Genomic DNA, 24260 nt, shown 5'->3' with positions numbered 1-24260 from the left:
ATTTTTTGACATTTTGAACACATTTGAATATGTACTGTTCTGCTCTATTTTAATGCAAGGCCATCATTTAATGTCCATTTTCACATTCTGTAATGTCATGTCATTCAATAATTTTTAGAACATAGATCTGACTTTATTTTTGAATTTTATCATTAGATGTTTTTGAGTTTATTTTTACATGTAAAAATGTAATTTTATATAACAAGCCATGGAAGTCCAAAGTACCAGGAATTGCTTGATAACACTATATATTAAATAATCATCAAATTACTAAATCATTTGGAAGAAAAATCTTATTAGCAATATGTAACATGCTTTTCTGTAATCTTCCTTCTCTATTTATAGAGTGGGTTTTAGCTCAATCATTCCCATTCTTACTGATTAAAAAAACCCAACAAACATAAATTGCTTTTCGCAGCAGCTTCTAAGAAGAATACAGATGCAAGGCTCATTCATGAGGGTCATCACCACTGAGCCTCTTTTTTCCTTTTAGGAAACTAAGCAGAAATAGCAGTGATTACGCTGCACAAATACAATACAGATGAACCTCTCAAGCTGACAGGAAAGTTCCAAAACTAAGCTTCATTTGTGGGTAAGTCTGAGCATTTCCAATTCAATCATTTAAACAAAAACTTGGTTGGTAATAAAAGGTGGGCATGCATAAAAGCAAAACCTGCCATGTGTATGCTCTTAAAACTTCTGATTTTATAGTAAAATCTATTTGTTAATACCTCAAGTAATTCATCCAACCGAAATGGCAAATTTTGATTTTTAAGGACTCCCTTCCCCAACCACACATGTCCCCCAGAATGTACTGTATTATATTAACAGCAGCTATCTACTTATTTTACAACTATTTCAATTATTTACCTGGGGAGAATATTTATGAAATTCCTGAGAATGAATTAAGTTTTCAGCAAAGCCTTAAACTTTTAACAGATTCCTCACAATAAGAAAAAATTTTAAAGTCCTACTATTAGACCAACTTTTACTATACAATATTTCACATAAATCATGTCTTACATGTTTTTTCTAATTACATACAGCAAAAATCTCAAATCAACACAAGAATGGCAGAGGGAAAGGATGCATTGTGTTTAGCAGATGCAAATTAAAACACACAGATATAAAGAAGCAGTAAAACTTTAAATAAATCACACCCACTCTAAGTATCAATGAATAGCTGATATGCATTGCTGGGAGAATCATTTTTAAACAAGTTGTGCTTCTTATTAATTGTGGACTTAAAAAAAAAAAAAAAGGACCGCTAAAGAATGATTTAACTTGTTATTTGTTATGTTCTCCAGATACTTAAAAAAAATATTATACCATTAATGTGATTACCAAGCACCTAATTTTGGAAAGGCTTTATAATATATGTTTTCTTTTTCTCCCTCAGCAAAAGCGTGAATCCCCCAAATTAAGGTAAAGCTTATTGTTGATAAATTCTTAATGAAAATGATATAATGCAATGCTGAGGTGGTGAGTCACAGCCCATTGTAATGTGGACCCCATCTTTTATTGATGTGATCAAAAGTATGAGAAATCCACTGTTGCTCAAGAACTTTGTATCTTTCCTTACAAATGTAGAGAGGTTTGCCTCGCCTAGAATAAAAAGGAAAAAAGGTATTAAAAGTTATACAATACAGTGAAGATTTCACACACATTTTTAAAAAATAGATTCTTTATGGCTAAAATCTCACATAGTAGTTGGGTTTATTTCATATTTCCTTAGCATGTGGATGTGGAAAGTATCTCAAAAACTAGAAACAGCTCTAACTTAATGACTATCAGAATTTCTTAATATAAAAAAAATATATTATTACAATTACAAAGCCAGGAATGGCGCATTGTTCTTACTGATGAAACTTCAATAAAACATTCAAATATATCCATGCATATCTAACCTAAGATCCCGATCTTCTTCTCCATGAGCATCCAAATACACAGAACCCCAGAGGCAGAAGCGGTGGCCTCGAATGATGATAATCACCGATGCATTGATCAAAAGGAAAATCCCTGTTCCAGCACCACAGTTCTGAGAATGCTAAATAATTAAAAATATATCAATGATCTTCATAATCAAATGGACTTTATAAGAAAATCAAGAATGCCTTAGTTAAATGTCTTCTAAATAATACCAAAATATTTCTTAAATTTTTAATAAGATCTCATCTAAGTTAAACTTACAATTTCATTCTTAACATTTGATTAATAATACATTAGGAGGAATTTGGGTAAGGGTTATCTAGGAAAGCAATTTAGAGCCAACATAAACCTAATTCAGAGGCAGGCATCCACAACAGCAGGTCTGACCACTGTTTCATTGCCCACCATGTGAGAGCCCCTGCCATTAAAGGGCAATGGGAGCAGGGGGAGGAACTGGAATTGTGCTCACTTAAATAAAGCCGCAGATGTTTGGGGTTTTTAAACCCTTCAATAATAACAAAAGAACAAGATGAAATCCTTGTGTACTGTGTATTTAATTCAAAGAAGAGTTAATATGAAGAGCTGGCTTAACCACATATACCACATTTCCATATGATAGTAGATTTGAGTTTGCATAAATTTTGTATTATTTACTATTTCTTACCAATACACATTCACAGTAACTTTGTTGCTTGCAGCAAAGTCCTTTCAGGCATACAAAAGTACCACAAACAAGGCAAACAGCAGGATCCTTAGGAACCTTAGTGCAGACACTACAGGTTTTTCTGTGGTAGTACTGAAAAATGGTGTTGTAATTCTCAGGCAACTGGAGCAGGTGTGGTAATTTCCATCTTGCCTCTTGGATAAGCAAGGCCTAAAATATTACCCCAAAATATTCATTAGTCCTACGTATTTAAGTCATTAACACAAAATGCCTATATTTTAAAGGGCTTTTTTTTTCTTTAAAGAAAAAAAAACATGTCTCTAAGTATGTGGCTTATTTTCTTTATTAACACTCTTCTCATTTCCATTTTACAAATGACTGAAATAGTACTTCAACAACTACCAATCTCAATTTTAATGTAGTTTCCAATTACAGTATGATGTCAGCGTTTAGATTAAGCACCCTAAAACAGTTAAACTTGTCGTTACTTTAAAAGAAAAACATTAAACATAACTAAGAATGCATGGAAAATATATCTAGATGTACTTGTTTTTAAATATGCTTAATGCAAAATTTTAAACAGTTAAACTTTTTAAAAATCAAGTTTTGATTTTTCTCAGATAAACAATTTACTGGCTTTTCTTAAGGTAAGGTTATAGTTATAACTCATTATTTCTACATCAACACTTTATAATTTAGAATCTCCTTCTTAGAAGATATAAAAATTTTCTCATACCACAAGCATTTAAGACCTTTTGTATCCATAAGTGCTAGGGGTACAACTCTTTTCATAAATTTTCTGCTACAAGTATGAAAAAAGTGCCAAATTAGTTAAGCATCCCTGCAGAGTATACTTCATTCATTAACTGCAGTTGTACAAAAATACTGGTAATAGCAGGAATTTTTTTCTAGATGCCTCTCCACTAACACTTAGAATAGATAAAATGTAGTATGAATCTATTATCTCAAGAAACTGTATAGATGGTAGGCAATTCATATGGTGATAATTTCACATTATCTACACCCATAATCTATCTAAATTGATGCAGTACTTAAGTAGTCAGCCTGGCATCTATCAATAAGTTCATGGATAAAGTGGCCATAGAAGCAAGGATAAGGACAATATATGTGCTTACAATATGCTATCTGCCTGCATTCAGTGCCCAAACTCAGACTGCAAAGGTTGCATGTTCTGTAATGGGTTGATTATATTGCACTCTTCCATCAGTGGAAGGAATAGCAATTTGTCCTCACTGAACTTGATACCTACCTAGATTAGACTGTAAATTACCCAGTAGCTCACACCACATGATCTTAAAGAATTTTCTTCATAAAGAGAGATGTAAGGCAATAGGTGGATGTCTATGGAATTAACTGATCCTAACATATATTCAAAACATCTGACAAAACCGCTGATCTTTTAAATGATGAGCCACTTTGCTGATAAATTTTTATATGGTACCAGCTGGGAGAAAATAACTATAAAATGAGGTATATGCTCCCACAGAATGAAGTACATGCTCTAAACCAGCAACCAGTATATTGTGGGTGATCATTTTCTCACAGATGAAATGCATCAGTTTGGAAACCAGGGAGTACAAAGTGATTTTGGTATGTCTCATGATTATACCTAAGAATAAGTTTTATTTCTGTTTCCTGCTATTCTGAATTCTTCTGTGGTTTTAGGACCATCCTAAGAAGTTGTGTACTATACTCCATCAGAGGATATGGTAATAGTTCCACTGAATTAGAAACTAAATGTCAGGGACACCTGGGTGGCTCAGTCGGTTAGGCGTCTGCCTTCAGCTCAGGTCATGATCCCAGGGTCCTGGGATCGAGTCCCGCATCGGGCTCCCTGCTCTGCGGGGAGCCTGCTTCTCCCTCTGCCTCTGCCTCTCTCTATCTCTCATGAATAAATAAATAAAATCTTTAAAAAAAAAAAAAAGAAACTAAATGTCATCTGGCCATTTTAGGTTCCCCACGTCACTAGGAGAAGAAAGGAACGGCTTACAGCATTGTCTGGAGGGACTGACCCTGACCATGAAGAAGAACAGAAATATTGCTATACAATTAAGCAGCAGAATGTTTTGAACTTAGAGACCCCCCAGCCCCACTGCTCGCAATGTCCCAAGCTTGAAAGGTAAACTATTATGGCCTTAATATAAGCAAGACACAACCAATCACCAGAAGCTCAGACCTCTCAGAATAAAGTCTGGTTCACATCCTTGGTCAAATAAATACAACCTGTTGAGGTTCTGGCCAAAGAAGTTGCAAGAAGAAAGTCATATATTCGACTATATATTAGCTACAGCTTTATGACTACTTGCAAATGCTCTTGCTTATGGTTGCATATCTTCTTGCAATATTTTCCATTCTCTTTTTCTTTCACTTAACTATGGAATTCAGGGTGAGGAGCTGCTAATTAAAATTTTCCCGGCCACCAGGGTATAAATACAACAAATCACAGAAGGAATGGACATCTCTCAGAGCCTCTGATTTCAGAGAGGTATGATGATGTAACTATTGGATGTGACTTCAGGTTGCATATTTGGGAAAGTGGTGGATGCATTTGTGATTATAAACGGAATGGTTACATCATTTTGAACAGGGGAAGAAGTGAAACAGTGAATGAGAATAAGGATGTCTATGTGCCAACGGGTAAGATATGAAGACAGTGGGCCACCAGTGTTTGTTATATATGTTTTTCCATTTGTCTATCAACCTTACCTGCCTTCTTATATTATTAACAGTATTACAAGTAATTTTGGAAAATAACCTCTTTTCTTGTTCCATAGAGGTCTGATAGTTGCCTATCACAAGATCCTGCCCCATCACAGGGGTGTACATAGGATGCAAATTAGGCCAATCAGATCCTTTCCCCCAGGAATCTGAATCTTGAGCACCACATAGAAGGAAGGAAAGTGGTTCAGGTGGGGTTATCTAGTGGTAGCACTTCAGAGAAAACACACCAAAACTGTCTGTTGCAATCAAACTGTCTGTGACCAAAGAATCTTAGCTGATACAAAAAATTAGAAGCAGTAATTCAGACTATCTTTCAAGGGTACTTTGGTTGGACTATTCAGCTCTAGTCACTGTTTATATCTTGTTCAAATTTAAAATTCCAGGTAAAGAAAATCTGGTTGACCTGGGTCAGAGTGAGGACTAGAGATAGAACAGAGTGGAACAGGGACAAAAGTAGGGATGCAGGTCAGATGGGAGTGCATTCAAATAACTAGTAAAAATTCTGCATAAGTATAAACAAATACATAAATGTCACTGTTCTGGCTCTAAAACAAATCATTATCACTTAATTTTACAAAAAGATTATTTTTAAATGACAAATTCTTATTTTCCATCAATATCCATACCAATAACCATATACCTAACATGTAAGCTTGCTATTATACTATCAAATGAGTTAATTTTTATCTATTGTTTAACCCATGATCCTAAGAAGACAAAAAATTTTAAGTACACTCATCACTTTCTCCTGTCCTGGTTCTACAATTATACCCCTAGTCTTTCATTATAGGTTTTTAGACATCAATATATAATTTCAGATTCTAGCTATAATCTGAAAATAAAGAAATTACTAGACAGGAAAAAGATTTTTATATATAACATAAAAGGTTCAATTAATGTCCTGAAATTGTCTTTCCTTTAAAAAAGGGAGGGTATAAAATATTATCTCCTTAAGGATTTCAATAAAAAACAGATATGAACAGAAGCAGAGACATTTATTATTTATGCTTACCTTGCCTTTATTATTCACTCAAAGTCTAGTCTAGTCTGACACCTCTATCTAAAACACTGAGCCTGGGTGGCTCAGCTGGTTAAGCATCTGCCTTGGGCTCAGGTCATGATCTCAGGGTTCTGGGCTCCCTGCTTAGCGGGGAGTCTGTTCTCCAGCTCCCTCTGCCCCTTCCCCTGCTCATGCTAGCTCTCTCTGTCTCTCTCTCTCAAATAAGTAAAATCTTTTGAAAATAAAAAACACTAATTTTTTATTGTCTCCTGATGTTAAAATTAAAATTCTCATTTTCCCTGAAACATGGCTCTTCTTTCACCAGTTCTATTTCTACCAATGATATCATCTCCCCAGTTAACTGTTCCACAAATATTTATTAGGTGACTAGTCTATATCAGGTACTTTCTAAGAACTAGGAATTCAAAGATAAATAAGGAACAATTTTTGCTTTTGGAGCCTCCATTCAGACATATTAAACAAACAAAAGTGATAAATATGGTGACTGTTAGAGACACTAGCAAAAGTACTGTCATACAGCACAATAGAAGGAGGGGATTAGAACTGAAGAAGGATTATCAGACAAACCTTTATAGAAGAGGTACATTTATCTTAGCAAAGCCTTGATGAGTGATTAATTCGACAGAAGAACGGTAGGAAAATTGCTTTAGATAAAATTAACAGCAATTAGCAATAACACAGATGTTTAAAAACATATAGTGCACTTAAGAACCATTCTTCTGTGGTTTGAGCAAGCTGGTAGCAAGGGAGTGGGTTGGATGAAGTTAGAAAGACAAGCAAGATGGTGAAAACCCCTGAATGCCATGCAAAGACTTCCTATCTTCCTCCATAGCCAATGGGGAACCATCAATGGTATTTTAAGCAGGATCACATTTCTATCAGAACTATGTCTACTAGTTACTATTCTTTTAATGCTTTGTGTTCAGATCTTAAAGTCAAATACATCTGGTCATCAAGTCCTATATATTTTTCTCAAATGTCTCTTGCAATGCTTATATTCTGTCTAATTTCTACTATCAGAATAATAGACCAGATTTTTTTCACCATCTAATCTCTGGCTTCCCTCTCCCCTCACTTCAATTTACCTACGAAAAAGCTACCCAAATTACCTCCAATAAAACACTACTTTCATCATATTATTCTATTTCTCAAAAACTGTAGTTCCACCTTTAGAGGAAAGTCTCAGCATCAAACCATGGCATTCACAGCCACCTCCCACTGCCCCCACTCGACCTTTCCAGGTCACTTACCTTCAACACAAAACCTATCACTGGCCAAACTGGCAGGCTAGGCGCAGCAAATTTTAAAATTAAAGACATGGCCTTTTAAATCTGCCACTCCAAATCTTTGATTTCTATGTGACAGTTCTCTTCCCAATAAGCTTGCAAGTTCCTTGCCTATCTTAAAATTCCTTTGTATCTTTCAAGTCTAGTGCTATGATTATTTAAGACATTCAATAAAAACCTGATGACCTAAAATGAACTTAAAGTAACATATTAATAACTTAGCTTTATTAACTGAAATATTTTTGCTTTTAGAATCATCAATATTATATAAGGAAACCATTTATTCAACATAATTAGTTTAATAAATGCTGCCAAGAACAGATGACCTGAAATTTTTAATTCTTCGTTATTCTCTTACCCTATTAGCATATCACCACTATGTCAAGTGGGTAATACTACTCTTTTTACATACCTTTCCTTGTTCTGCATGTCTTTCAGTAAATGAATTTATCTCAAAACACCACTGAGATATAATATCAAATGCTGGAACTGGCCAATCCAGACAGGAGGCACTGATGAATGGATGTTCTGTTTGGTAAAACGTTGGTAGAAGTCCCAGGCAGCTGGAAAGAATCGAAAATTCTTCTTCTTCCTTTTAGACATGAAACAGAAAATTCTCAAGGCATTTCATAAAGAACAGTTCCCATTACAGATATTTTAAATGTCATCCTCATCGATTACTTTTGGACAGTAAGAAAATTTTCTTAACTGAGTCAAGTAAAGGAAAGTAAAGGGAGTAGGAGGGGCAAAGGAGAGAATAGGTTCCCAGCTTTTTATCCAAATATCCCATAGTATTTCTCTTTGAAATTTAAATCTTAAGTGCCATAGCATCTGCTAAATAAAAAATATTTATTTTTTAAATAGTGTTGTCACATTTCTGATGAATACAGTCTATAGAACCTAGCTACTCTATGAGAGCAAATGTTCTGGGGGCAAAGAGAAAGTAACTTTTGGTTAAAAAGACATAGGCTGTCAGTGTGGGTGAAGAACAACAGTAAAAACATGGAATTCACAAGATGCAGTACAAAATAATTTGCCTGGACCCTGAATGAGTGTGAAACAAAGTCAGGTTTTTTTTCCCATTTTTAATTTTTTTTATTTTGTTAATCACCATGCATTACATCATTAGTTTTTGATGTAGTGTTCCATGATTCATTGTTTGCGTATAACACCCAGTGCTCCATTCAGTACGTGCCCTCTTTAATACCCATCACCAGGCTAACCCATCCCCCCACCCCCCTCCCCTCTAGAACCCTGTTTGTTTCTCAGAGTCCACAGTCTCTCATGGTTCGTCTCCCCCTCTGATTTCCCCCCCTTCATTTTTCCCTTCCTGCTATCTTCTTTTTTAACAAAGTCAGTTTTTAAAAGAGAGTGGAGTTTTTAAAAACTTGAGAGATCTAAGTGCCAGCTAAGCTGAAGTTCTATTCAGTAATAACAGAACCAAAGAAATCAGTGAGCTAAGGACTCGTATCTTGAGTTTTACAGGAGTTTATTAGTCTTATAAACACCAAAATATACTCCCCAATTCTTTATTTAACTAAAAGACTATTTAGGAGGCTAATATGTTTACCTTCCCGTGTCCACTGGATCAATTCCTATCATCCTTCAAATTCCAGCTCCCCAGGGAATCCTTCCCTGACCAAACTTAAAGAGGCCTTAGATTACTCAGCTCCATTCAGATAAACTTAATCCTTCCATACTTTGTAAACACTTCTCTTCTTGGGTTTGTATTTTCTATTAATTAATTTAAAAATAAATTAGCATTTCCTGTAAGACTGTGGGAGTAGTCCCTCGGGCAGGGGCTCTGTCCTCCCAGTGCTTGGCACATAGTAGACATTCAACAAACATCTGTTTGTAAAACTAAACTAATAATGCAGATTAAGTATAAAATTCTAAAATGTGCTACAAAGAAAAAATGAAGATTAAAAAAGCAAAATGATATGCAGGCTGAAAAAGATGTTAATTTTTATAATCTCTAGAAATGAAGCTATACATCTCCCATTTTAAGAGCTACATAAAGAAGGCATCTTAAAAAACAACTTTATTGAGGTGCAGTATATATACCATAAAATTCACCCACTTTAAGTGTAGTTTGATGAATTTTGGCAAATGTGTAGTCAGGTAACCACAACTATAATAAAACTTTTGAACAATTCCATCCCCTCCAAAAATCTTGCTTTTGCCTGTATGCAATCAATTCCAGCCCCTACTCCTGGCACCAAGCAACCACTAATCCTGTTTTCTGTCATTATAGTTTTGGATTTTTAAAAATTTTCATATAAATAGGATCAAACAGTATGTGTATGTGTGTGTGTGTGTATTGTCTTTTGTGCCTGGCCTCCTTTCAGCATAATATTTTGAGATTCACTCATGTTATTGTATCAGCAGTTCATTCCTTTTTACCACTGAATAGTATTCCACCATATGGACAGACCACATTTTGTTCATGTATTCACTTGCTGATGAATTCTGCTTTGTTTACAGTTTTTGACTACTACAAATTAAGCTATTTTAAACATTTATGTAAGTCTTTATGTGAACATATGTTCTCATTTCTTCTGGTAGATACCTAGAAGTAGAATTGTTGGGTTGTATAGTAAATGCATGCTCAGCTTTTTAAAGAAATTGCCAAACTTTTTTCAAATTTGACTATACCACTTTGCATTACCACCAGCAATGAGTGAGAGTTACAGGTACTCCAAATTCTCATCACTTGTGACATTAATTTGTACTCTTCTAATCAACAACGATGGTGAACACATTTTCATGTACTTGTGGGTCATTCATATATATTCTTACGAGAAGTGCCTGTTCAAATTTTATGCCCACTTTGGGTTTTTGTTTTGTTTTCTTAATTACTGAATTATAAGAGTTCTTGATATATTTTGGATACAAGTCCTTTCTCAATATCTTTTTAAAATTTTTTATTGTTATGTTAATCCCCATACATTACATCATTAGTTTTAGATGTAGTGTTCCATGATTCATTGTGCATAACACCCAGTGCTCCATGCAGAACGTGCCCTCCTCAATACCCATCACCAGGCTAACCCAACCTCCCACCTGCCCCCCCGAACCCTCAGTTTGTTTTTCAGAATCCATCGTCTCTCATGGTTCATCTACCCCTCCGACTTCCCCCCCTTCATTCTTCCCCTCCTGCTACCCTTTTTTTTTTCTTAACATATATTGCATTATTTGTTTCAGAGGTACAGATCTGAGATTCAACAGTCTTGCACAATTCACAGCGCTTACCAGAGCACATACCCTCCCCAGTGTCTATCACCCAGCCACCCCATCCCTCCCACCCCACCCCCCTTTCTCAATATATTTTTAAATTGAGATATAATTTGTATACCATAAAATTCACCCTCTTAAGATGTATAGTTTAGTATATTCACAAAACTGTGCAACCATCACAAACTAAGTCCAGAATATTTTCATCACCCTATTCTAAATGGAATTACTTTTTAAATTTCATTTTCAGATAGCTCATTGCTAGTACGAAGAAATAGATTTTTTTGTACATAGATCATGTATTCTACAAATTTGCTTAGCTCATTTGTTAGCTCTAATAGTTTTCTGGAGATTCCTTATAATTTTCCACATATAAGATCATGTAATTTGCAAACAGACATTATTTTACCTCTTCCTTTCCAATCTAGATGCCTTTTATTTCTTTTTCTTGCCTAACTGTTCTTTCTAGAACTTCTAATTCAATGCTAAAAAGAAGTGATGAGGGTAGCCATACTTTCTTGTCCCTGATCTTAGAGAGCAAACTTTCTACCTTTCACTATTAATTATGATGTTAGCTATGGATTTTTCTTACATGCCCTTTATCAGGTTGAGAAAATTCCTTTCTGTTGTTTTTTAGTGTTTTTACCATGAATGGGTGTTGAATTTTGTCAAACATTTTTGACTACTGAGATGATCATATGCTGTTAAAAAATCAACTCTATTAATATTGTGAATTAAATTAAATGATTTTTGTTGGTGAACCAACTATGCGTTCCTAGGATAAACCCATTTGGCCATAGTGTATTATCCTTTTCTATAGCTAATATTTTGTTAAGGCTTTGCTTCTATGTTCATGAAAGATCTGGGTTTGTAGTTTTCTCATGATGCCTGGTTTGGGTATCAGGATAAAATTGGCCTAATAAAATGAGTTTGGACTGTTCCTTCTTCCTCTGTTTTCTGAAAGTTTGTATGTATCGATACAATTTCTTCCTTAAATGTTTCATAGAATTCACCATGATGTTACCTTTGCTAGTATAAAATTGTTGACTTCTCTTTTTTTGAAGGATAATAATTATAGAAGTTTAATAAGCTAAATCAACTTTCCTAGTTGATACAGATCTAGTCAAGATTTTCTGTTTCTTCTTGAGTCAGTTTTAGTAATTTGTATTTTTCAAAGAATTTGTCCACTTCATCTACATGATCAAATTTGTTGGCAAATGTTATTCATAATATTCTCTTATGTTTCTGTAGGGATGTTTCCTCCTTCATTCCTGATACTGGTAATTTGTACCTTCTCTCTTTTTTCCTTATCAATCTAGTGAGGAGTCTGGCTCCTGGTTAAAAATCTATGTGTGATTTTTTTTTTTTCAGGCCTAACTATAGGCAATTTACAAAGGTTTTACTTCACAGGCTTTGTGGGTCAAAACCGCCCTCCCTACATCAGACTCAGTACACAGCCAATGCATTGCAGTCTCTGAAGGAATTTACAGTCAAGGTCTCAGGCCCCTCCCCTCCCCCAGTCACATTCTTTCACGTATTTACATTCCTAGCTCTGGTACCTTTACTCCTAGGATTCTTTATCTGAGGCCTTGGGAAGGGGTCTCTTCTACTCTTATCCCTTCTCCCCCACCCCGACTTTTCTCTACCTCAGAGCCCATAAAACTGCCAAAGCCTTTTGTTTGGGGACTCCCTCAACAGATCCCCACATCTGGGCTGATCCACCTGACCCATGACTGGTGTGCCACTTCATTCCATGAGGGTAAATGGAACAGGAAGAACTGGCATTTTCTGTGGTTTTAGCCTCTTGCTTATACCATCATAGTAAGTGATTAGAGACTTCACTCTCTCACTTTTGGCTTGTTGCTTTAATCAGCTACTCCGACACCTCCTAGTTCAGTTCTCTCTCTTCCAGTTCAGCTGAGCTCCTAACATTTAGGTTTATCCATTTTACTGGTCTTTGCAAAAAAACCAGACTTTGATTTTTCTCTATTTCTCTATTTCTCTATTACTACTTCATTGATTTCTGCTCTGATTTTTCTAATTTCCTTTCTTTTACTTGCTTTGGGTCTAATCTGCCCTATTTCTAGCTTCATAAAATAGAAATTTAGATGAATGATTTGAGAACTTTCTTCTTTATAAATATAACTATTCGAAGCTGTATCTCTCCAAGAATTATTTTAGTGACATCTTGCTTTTTTGCTATGCTGTGTTTTCATTTTCACTCAGTTTAAGTATTTTCTAATTTCTTTGGGATTTCTGCTTTGATATATAAGTTATTCAAAAGTATGTTGCTTAATTCCCACACATTTGGGGATTTCCATATTTTTTTGTTATTGATTTTAATTTAATTCTTATGTGGCCAGAAAATATGCTGTATGATTTCAACTCTTCTACATGTATTGATACTTGCATTATGGCTTGGCATATGGTATATTCTGGTGAATACTCACGTGCACTTGTAAAAAAATATGCATTTTGCTACTGTTTGGTGAAGTATTCTAAAGATGTTATAGATGTTAATGACAGTAAGTTGACTGATAGTATTGTTCGGGTTTCATTTATACTGTCTCCTCGTTATTGACTAGTAAGAAGTCATTGAGGTCTCCAGCTATAATTGTAGATTTGTCTATTTCTTCTTTCAATTGTCAATTTCTGTTTATGTAATTTGGGGCTTTTTGTTTTGTGCATATATATTTTTAACTGTTATATCTTCCTGCTGTATTGAGAAAAGGCATTTATTTCTAATATAAGGCACAAAAATAACTTGAGAAAAGGGGAACTACCAATGGTAGAAAAATAGTAATATTTTTCATTTTTATGATATGAAATCCAACAATGAATAAAAATTAACATAGATCTACATAAATGAATTTTTTTTCTCCTGGCATTCATAGACTACTTCAGGATTACTTGGGTTATCTTTATGCAGCAGTTGTTGAGTCCAAATCTGGGTCACTAAAATGAGAGAAACCCTAGCTGAGGAAAAATTTATGAAGGAAAAAAGTTTCTCACTTGACTTAGATAAAATAGAGTGGCAGATTATTCTAAACAAAGAAAAGTTATGAGATACTTTTTTTTCAAGGTCAGATAGTAAATTATCTTTTTACTTGTTTTCATTTTCTAATTATTTTCAAAAGAAACATTATATAACACGTAAGTTGTAGTAAAAGAAACAAAATGGCTCCTAAATATGGAAATGCTCAACCTTAGGAGAAATGCTAATTAAAACTACATTGAGATATATTTTACCTAGTTAAAAGATCTAGAGGCAAAGATCAAATAGTTTGAGAACACACTGCATAGACACATTATTAGGGAAACTCTCATACATTACTATTAATGTAATTGATACAACTTCAGTGAAAGGCATTTGGTAATAACCATCAAAACTACAAATGTATGTAAGGGCTGACACAGCAAACCACAAATAACTTATCCCACAAATACAATCGAAAACATACAAAATAACTTGCATGTGCTATTATTCATTATTGTATCATTTATAAATAGCAAAGGATTAGAAATAACCCAAATGTTTATTAATAAAGGACTGATTAAATACATCCTGGCACATCATACAATGAAATATTCTGAATCTGTAAAACAGAATGAAGGTCTTCATACACTGAATATGAAATGATCTCTAAGATACACTCTTAAGTGAAAAAAAATACAAGCTGTAGAACAATATGTTAAAAAGGGGCTGAGGAAAAAATACACACCTCTACACACATATTTTTTGGTATATGTATATCTGGAATAATATAAAGGAAACTGACAGCACCTGATAGTGACTGAGTGGCTGGGGAAAGGGGTATTTCTTTCACAGAAAATGACACAAAGAAATGGAAAGACATTCCATGCTCATGGATTGGAAGAATATATATTGTTAAATGTCTACACTACCCAAAGCAATCTACACATTTAATACAATCCCCAAAATATCAACAGCATTTTTCACAGAGGAAGAACAAACAATCCTAAAATTTGTATGGAATCACAAAAGACCCCAAATAGCCAAAGCAACCTTGAAAAAGAAAAGCAAAACTGAAGGCATCACAATTCCGGACTTCAAGTAATATTACAAAACTGTAGTGATCAAAATAGTATGGTACTGGCACAAAAACAGACACACAGATCAATAGAACAGAAAACCGAGAAATGAACCCACAAGTATATGGTCAATTAATCTTTGACAAAGCAGGAAAGACTATCCAAAGGGAAAAAGACAGTCTCTTCAACAAATGGTGTTGGGAAAAGAATGAAACTGGACCACTTTCTTACACCATACACAAAAATAAATTCAAAATGGATTGATGACCTGAATGTGAGACCCGAAACCATAAAAATCCTAGAGGAGAACACAGGCAGTAACTTCTCTGACATCAACAATAGCAACTTCTTTCTAGATATGTCTCCCAAGACAAGGGAAACAAAAGCAAAAATAAACTATTGGGACTTCATCAATATAAAAGCTCCTGCACAGCAAAGGAAACAACAAAACAAAAAGACAACCTACAGAATGGGAGAAGATATTTGCAAATGACATATCTGATAAAGGGTCAGTATCCAAAATCTATAAAGAATTTATACAACTCAACACCCAAAAACAAATAATCCAATTAAAAATGGGCAGAAGACATGAATAGACATTTTCCCAAAGAAGACATCCAGATGGCCAAAAGATACATGAAAAGATGCTCAATATCACTCATCATCAGGGAAACACAAATCAAAACTACAATGAGATATCACCTCACACCTGCCAGAATGGTTAATATCAAAAACATAAGAAACAAGTGTTGGCAAGAATGTGGAGAAAAAGGAAACCTCCTGCACTGTTGGTGGGAATGCAAACTGGTGCAGCCACTCTGGGAAACAGTATGGAGGTTCCTCAAAAAGTTATGATCCAGCAACTGTACTATTGGAGATATTTACCCCAAAAATACAAAAATACTGGTTCGAAGGGATACATGCACCCCAATGTCTATAGCAGCATTATTTACAATAGCCCAATTATGGAAACAGCCCAAGTGCCCAATGACTGATGAATGGATAAATAAGATGTGGTCTGTATGTATGTTTATATATATAATGGAATATTACTCAGCCATAAAAAAGAACAAAATCTTGCCATGGGTGGAGCTAGACAGTATTATGCTAAGTGAAATAAGTCAGTCAGAGAAAGACAAATACCATATGATTTCACTCATATGTCGAATTTAAGAAACAAAACAAACTATCATGGGGAGGGGGGCAAACGAAGAATCAGACTCTTTTTTTTTTTTAAAGATTTTATTTATTTATTTGAGAGAGAGAGAATGAGAGACAGAGAGCATGAGAGAGAGGAGGGTCAGAGGGAGAAGCAGATTCCCTGCCGAGCAGGGAGCCCGATGCGGGATGCGATCCCGGGACTCCAAGATCATGACCTGAGCCGAAGGCAGTCACTTAACCAACTGAGCCACCCAAGCACCCCGAAGAATCAGACTCTTAATGATGGAGAACTGATGGTTACCAGAGGGGAAGTGGGGGGGGGGGGTCAAAGAGGTGATGGGGATTATATATATAAGCAAATATAAATACCACTATTTCTCCCCTATCTGCATTTAATACAAGCATGCCTTGCCTTTGGTTACTTAATATATTTTTGAGATTTTTCCATATTAGTACATAGAAAACTTTCTATTCTTTTCTTTTCTGCAGAGTATTCCATTATATGAATAAACCACAATTTATTTAGCCAGTTTCTTATTGATCGATATTTGAGATGTTTTCAAATTTTTTCGCTATTTCAGTATGTCTATTCAGCTATCAATAAATTGATCACCCTATTATTGTACTATAAGAAACATCTATAGGTGGAGTATTCATAATTACATTGAGATTCAAAGACAGTATAATATGCAGTATTATAATGGTTTTTACAGACTTAATACTAGAAGAAAATTACCTGTACTCCTCAAAAAATGTTTTGTGTAGCAAGAAGCAGCACAGCTCAGAGGTTAATAGTGCAGATTTGGCATCCAGACTAAATGTGTTCAAATCCTGGCTGCTTTAAATACTAGCTTTGAATCTTGGGCAAGTTATTCATCTCTCTGTTTCCTTGTCTGTAAAGTGAGGATCATAAGAGCTACCTCATAGTTGTTGGGAAACTTAAATGAATTTAAATGCAAAGCACTTAAAACAGTGCTAGCATGTGTCAATATACAATAAATGAGAGCTATCATTATAATTATTCATGGCAGAACTATTGTTGACAGACAGAAGAAAGAAAAAGTTAAAGGAGATATATTAGAGCACTGGTTTTCAAATTTGGGGGGGGCAGTAGTGGTAATCACAGTCTCCTGTAAGAGTCTGATAACCATTTTCTTCTAAGAAAACTACACATAGACAAACATCTTACAAACAATGCTATGGCATTCAAAAATTACCTGAAGTCCCTGTGTAAGAATTCCAGAGTAACTGGATATATATGAGAGGATGCATTTAAGTAGGAGAAATATAAGAGAACCATACAGATTACTATAATTAGCCCTATTATGGTAGTAGAAGTAGTGTTACACTAAAATATTTAACTAAATTCAGAAGGTCTAATAGATTACTTTGGAGAACAAACTGTTGTATTGGAACATGTACTAGGTACCACTCTTGATAAATTCCCATGCTTACCCAAAATGTTAAAAAAATTTTAAAAATTTACTGTTAAACTCAAGCGTCTCCTGGCTATTCGAAATAATTACTGAATTTATTAGCAAGGTGGCTAAATGTAGATGATTAATGTTCAAAAACTCTGACTGGATTTCTACATTTTAGCAACATATTGGAAAATACAATTTTAAATGATTCCATTTATAGTTTAAAAAACAAACAGACAAACAAAAAGACATGCACAGGAAACTTCGTAAGAATTCTCTTTGGGATAGGGCAGAGAAAAAAAGCCTGTTACTTCCACTGCTCAAAATTCTAACTGGACATGTATTAAGACAAGAATAGAAAAAGATTTGAAGGAAAGAGACAATATTGTCCTTATTGTCAGGTGATATGATCATAATTACATAAAATACCTAAAAGAATCAATAGGCAAACTATTAGAACCAATAAGAGAATTTAGCAAGTGGCCAGTCACAAGAACACACCAAAATCAATATTATTATTCCATACCAGCAAGGAGTAATCAGTATGTCAGAGAAATAAGACATCATTTAGACAGAAACTAAAACCATAAAGCCTCTAGGATTCACTTTATAAAGAATGCTGTAGACTTTAAAATGACAATTTTAAAGTCCTATGAGAAGTACCAAAAGAAGACCTGAATGAATGGACATATAAACTATGCTCAATGCCTTAAAACTACATGTTCAAAACAATTCTCATCTATTATCTTGTGGGATTTTGGAAGAAAATTTACAAGTTGATTATAAAATTATTCATGAGAATAAATGTTCATATATAGCTAACAAGAAAAATTAAATGGAAGTGACATAAAGGGAAAAAAAGTGAAATCTACAAAAGTTAGATTATACAAATGACAAAAATCTAAACAAAAAGAGAGCAAATTTCTATCTAAAGTTGTAACCTAACTTTTCTCACTTCAGTGGAATATATCCATATCCAAGCAATCACTCAACTTGAATATAGGCAAAATAATTTCCTTCAGGCCCCACAAACTTACTCCATATTTCTTCCCCCTATTAACTGTACCAGAAAGGTTCAAGTCCCCCAGGCCCAAAACCCAAGTACAGTATGACTCTTCTCCCTTGACCCCCACATGTTCAACTAAAATCCTGAGTATTCCATCTCTGAAATTTCTAATTTCTCCCTATTCTCTCCAACTAGCTTTTCTGTTCCCAGTCTCCATTCCTCACACCCCCAAATCTGTCTTATATTAGAGTGAGATTTTATCCTAAAATAAAATTTGAATCATGTCATTTTTGTTCCAAATCTTTCAGTGGTCCAAATTCCTTCATGTGGAATTCAAGATCCACTACAACTTCACCTTAATCTATTTCTAACACTATGTAGCACTGTTCCTTTTTGTGCCTCCTAATTGATGACATTTCTTCCCTGTTCTAATATGCCTGGTGCACTACTACAAGCATCACAGCCAACCCCCAGCCAGCTTTCAATGCCCAGTTCAAGAGCTTCTGCTTCCAGATCATTTCCAATTTATGGGAGAAAAATACCTTCCAATGAAAACAAATGACAGAATAAACCACAGGTAATAAGCACACAAAGAATCACAGCCTATGGCCTTTAAATATGAAAGAAGAAAAGTTAATGAAGGAAGTAGTAGATTTTTTTTTTCTATTAATCTTCTCCATGCTTGAGGATGCTCAACAGTAGTCCCCCCACTTACGACAGTTTCGCCTTCTGTGGTTTCAGTTACTGGTGTCAACTGTAGTTTAGAAACAGATGATCCATCCTCTGACAAATGGTCAGAAGGTCAAAAGTCGTCTAACTCTACATCACAATGCCTACACATCATTCATTTCATCTCATCACGTAGGCATTTTATCATCTCACATCACCACAAGAAGGGTGAGTACAATACAGTAAGATATTTTGAGAGAGACCATATTCACATAACTTTTATTATAGTATATTGTTATAAATGTTCCATTACTGTTAATCTTTTACTGTGCCTAATTTATAAATTAAACTTTATCATAGGTATCCACGTATAGAAAAAAAAAAAACCTAGTATACATCAGGTTCGGTACAAGCACTGGTTTCAGGCATCCACTGGGGGGTCTTAGAACATATCCCCTGCAGGTAAGGGGGAACTACTGTATGCCAAAGGAAACACTTTTAAGTTGACATTTAAAAATAAATAACTATGAAAGAGAATATCCAATGGATGAACATTTTTAATTTAGTCAATATCCATAAACTTTAAATGTTTTGAGGATAAATGTGCAGAGTTTATCTTGAATCACTTAAAAAAAAACCCAAAAAACTATTTAATGCAATGGTCAATTACGTAAGAGAGAAAGAACGATCAACTGCTTAATTCTGATATACTGCAGGCTTCGAAGACTATATATGTGATAAATGTCTTAATTCCCGTATCAAATTCCCTGGAAACAGAAGACAGATAATGTCAGGATTATAATCCTGTAAGCAGTTTGGTTTACTTACCTTCTGGTTCCCTATTCTGTCACTTTCTTGCCTACTCAGATCAACCCAGTTTTATAAAATAGATTAAACTAGTGATAATTCGTGTATCCAAATTTTTAACATAACTATGTACAAATTGAACATTTTCCTGTTCTAAAATTATATAAATGCCATCATGTCTTCAGACAACCAGCTTTCTGACCAACATAACTTTTAAACAGATAGTAAAAGTAGATGATGATCAGTGATTAATATACCAATATGATAAAAATAATGATAAATATATCAATACGACTACTATGATCCTGTTCAAGTACTGCGTATTTATTATCACTGAATTCATACAAAAGTGCTCAAATATCAAGTATTAGTAATATTATCATAAAAGTGAGTGGATACTAGCAAATACAAAAAATAACATTAATAGTAAATGTTCTAAATATTTATTACTTTGAGTTAGACTAACATACTTGCATGACAGTTCTGTATATAGGTTTAAGTATTATACTATGTGTCAGTACATTTTGAAAAATTAATTAATTGTAAAAACACGACTTCTTATTCTCTACCCCAAATTATACCTGGCAGCTAGGTAAATCTTCCCCAAAAAGGTGGTGCTGAAGAAGGCTGGTGATTCTGAGGAAAGGTAAGCAGAAGTCCTGTAAGTATTTTTCCATGGATTCAGGAGACCAAGCAATAGGGCTAACCTAAAGTTAAAAAAGAGAATCTGAACAATTTATTCTATAATAGATATAGCTTAAAAATTACATTCATAATGGCAACAATATCCAAATTTTTAACAAATAACCACTACATTTGGAGCATACCATTGCACATTCCTGAGTTCCTTCTTCATGGTATAACTTTCCTTTAGATAGTTCACTTATCACAAAGCTCAGTAACACTTCATGAGACTTCTCTGCATCACATGTATTCTGGGAAAAAATGAAAAATGGGCTCCATCAGTCACTGAAAATTACAGAAAAAAATTACATTGGAAAGAACACTTTTTAATAAGTAGAGGTATAGCTGTGACTACATTTTTTTCACAAATATAAACTTCAATTCCTCAAAATCTGTGTACAATAGTACACCTCTGGATTCACAATGAAATTGGGTGTGTGATCAAACTATTCCAATACTTATTTCTGTAAAATTTTTTTAAAAGACTTTATTTAATTATTTGATAGAGAGTAGGATGGGGATAGGAGCAGAGGGAGAAGCAGGCTCCGTGCTGAGCAGGGAGCCCAATGTGGGGCTTGAGCCCAGGACTCTGAGATCATGACCTGAGCCAAAGGTAGATGCATAACCGACTGAGCGACCCAGGCTCCTCTCCAATACTTCTTTAAAAGATGGATGTAAATTACATAACATATGTGTAAAGGAACATATGTAAATCATATCTTTTGACCCAGTAATTTCCACTCCTGGAAATTCTTCCTAGGGAAATAATCTAAAAGGAAAAAATAACTATCCACCCAAGCATTCAATGCAGCACTATAATAATGAAAAACTAGAAATGACCAACAAAAGTGAAGCAGTTACCTAAATTATGCCATATCAACTCAAAAGAATATTTTATAGGCAGGCAGTGAATATGACAAATTTGAGCTGTATGAAAAATGTTCATATGATGTGAAAAAAGCCAACAGAAGCAACATACATACACTCATTATAATGGCAAAATCATACATGCATGAAATAGAAGAAACATGAACCACAAATTTTTTCTTTTACAATTTCCCTCAAATTCCCTGAATAAGATTTGTTAAAACAACTTAATGTGAAAGTAATATAGGACAATATGTTTATTAAAGAATGTACAAATATTTACATTAAATAACAGTTTACAAATTAAGCTTAATGATGCTATACTTTTTATAAGATAGGAGAAATAAAGGATATTTATAAATTCAAATTTATGTCAATAAGGTTTTTTTGTTTTTTGTTTTTTATGAGAGAGAGAGAGAATGTGTGCAGTGGTGTGGGATGGGGGCAGGGGCAGAGGGAAAGGGAGAGAGAGAATCTTAAGTAGGCTCTAAGCCCAGCAGAGTCCCACATGGGGCTTGTTCTCACAACCCTGAGATCATGACCTGAGCTGAAATCAAGAGTCAGATGCTTAACCTACTGAGCCACCCAGGCACCCCTGTCAATAAGTCTTTTTACACATAAAGAAATATGTCCTTTTTTATATTCACTGAGATATTAGAGGTTGTTGCAAATTACAGTAAGGTGTAAACTGGACTAAAGTAATAACTTTGCTATGATGTCATTTATTCTACTCATTAACTATACTTTTTAAATAGTAAAATATAAGACTTGAGTAAACACTATAGGATATATGTTTATCCTGACAGTCTGATAAGCACTAAATGTCTGAACTACAGAATTTGTTATTTGATGATACTTAGTCTTCCTATTGTTTCTCATAGGTTACTGTGCTCTCTTCACCTAGACAGTAAATTCCAAAATGTCAGGAACTATACTTTGTAGTTTATATGTTTCCCTTTGCATAACAAAATTCTGAGCAATAAATACCTGCTGTCTAGTTGACAGAATTTATTTTGGTAATGTTGGAGTTCTTGACCTTGGAACTTGCCTAGATAATCAATTCTTTGCATTATCTTTAAATTACTCCTCTGCTTTCTGTCATATCATTCAGCCATGTAGTGTTTTCATGTCCTGATTCTAAACTACAAAAACAGTCCTGACTCTACAACTGCACTCTTTAAATCATGTGATCCACTCCACCCTTGCCTAATTAACCAACAGGATGATCACTTGCCAAATATGGTGACCTATAGGTTACATATAATTCACAACAATCAATATCCCATTAAATTCAAAACAGCAACACATTATGTTTTTAAAATTAATTTAATCAGAGTAGTTTTTAAATAGAGTTCACTTAAACTCAAAATGCAAAGATGCAAGAGAATATTACCATGATGTTGCTGCTTATAACCAATGTGACATATTAAAAGTTTCTGAAAATATACAATTCAGCCTAAAAGCTTCCTAAATTCAATATACCCTTGATTAAAAGATTTACAGATTATAACAACAGAGAAGTATTTCAAGTCATAATACTTTCTAACTTATGGGGAAAATATCCTCCAATAAAAATAAATGATGTTGAGATCATCCAAGTAAGTTACTGAGTGATAATCAGCTTTTAAGTCATTATTATCAAAATACATCTTAAGCACTTCTTTTACACATGGCAGGTACTATATCAGATCAGGAAGTCAAATATAATGTAATATTCACTCTTTTGTATGGAGAACTTCTGATCAGAAGATTTATTAGATAAGAAAATAATTTTATTTCATATGTAAGAAGTCTTAGGAAAGCATATTATTATATAGGCAATATTTGAATTTACAAAGAGGGTTGTAAAGCTTAAGAAGAGGATTTCCGAGACCATGGATGAAAGAACTAGAATCAAGATCAAAAGAATCCGATGGGAGGGGCACCTGGGTGGCTCAGTGGGTTAGGCATCTGCCTTCCACTCGGGTCATGGTCCCGGGGTCCTGGGACCAAGCCTCTTGTGGGGCTCCCTGCTCAGTGGGGAGTCTGCTTCTCCTTCTTCCTCTGTCCCTCCCCCCGCTCGTGTTCTCTCTCTCACTCTCCCTCTCAAATAAAGTCCTAAGGAAAAAAAAAGAATCCAATGGGAGAGATGGCAAAGGAATGTGGGTTAAATAAAGAAAAGGATCAGAGGTTGAGAGATGCAATAGTTAGGTGTGGGGCAGATGCTTTGTCTAAATTATAGTAGTTCTTCAAATTTTGGGAGTGACAGGAACTTTGAGTATATACCGGATGCTATGGTCCCACTCCCCAGCAAAACAAAACAAAACAAAACAAAACAAAAGGAAAGGAAAAGACCTCAGATTATGAAACCCCGGTATAGTCTTTTAACAGAAATTCCACTAACCAAAAGAACACAATTTATACTAACTGTAATAATGATTTTTCCAGCACAACTAAACCTCATTATCCTTTAAAAATACATAGTACGTATTTTTTTTATTGCCCTGGACCAGATTAGAGCTGGCAAAAATCTGTTTTCACTGGAATTATCATACCTGAGGATAAGAAAATGAGGGATGGAATGAATAAGTGAGACTCAATGAAGAAAGGAAAGAAGTAAAGAAGGGGGTGAGAGAAGGAAGAAGTAAAGGAAGAAGGAAATTAAAAAAAAAAAGAATGAATGATACAGAACAGTTACAGAAATCACAATGATATATTTCATTACTTGTAAACATTG

The 24260-nt window shown here is 34.5% G+C and overlaps 1 protein-coding gene across 8 annotated transcripts in view; it reads right to left on the bottom strand.

Moving 5' to 3' along the window:
- Positions 1-783: 783 nt before the first annotated feature.
- Positions 784-24260, bottom strand: part of UBR3 (ubiquitin protein ligase E3 component n-recognin 3) — a 224860-nt gene continuing 201383 nt past the window's right edge. For 6 of the 8 annotated variants that reach the window (XM_064586662.1, XM_064586664.1, XM_064586665.1 and 3 more), the window contains 6 exons: positions 20821-20928; positions 20575-20700; positions 8055-8234; positions 2594-2803; positions 1908-2047; positions 784-1605 (listed from right to left, as the gene is read on the bottom strand). In XM_064586662.1, the coding sequence (XP_064442732.1) occupies positions 1488-1605; positions 1908-2047; positions 2594-2803; positions 8055-8234; positions 20575-20700; positions 20821-20928 (882 nt within the window). In that variant the 3' untranslated portion in view covers positions 784-1487. Of the gene's footprint in view, positions 1606-1907; positions 2048-2593; positions 2804-8054; positions 8235-18554; positions 19954-20574; positions 20701-20820; positions 20929-24260 lie in introns of those variants that run through there. The other 2 variants (XM_064586667.1, XM_064586668.1) reach the window with 2 other exon arrangements.

The sequence above is a fragment of the Mirounga angustirostris genome, unplaced genomic scaffold, assembly GCF_029215605.1.
Source record: "Mirounga angustirostris isolate CCGP_5_RB_7025 unplaced genomic scaffold, mMirAng1.0.hap1 SCAF_3, whole genome shotgun sequence".
Classification (NCBI taxonomy): Eukaryota; Metazoa; Chordata; class Mammalia; order Carnivora; family Phocidae; genus Mirounga; species Mirounga angustirostris.
Note: the sequence above shows the minus strand (reverse complement) of the source record. Positions and strands in the feature narration are given on the sequence as shown.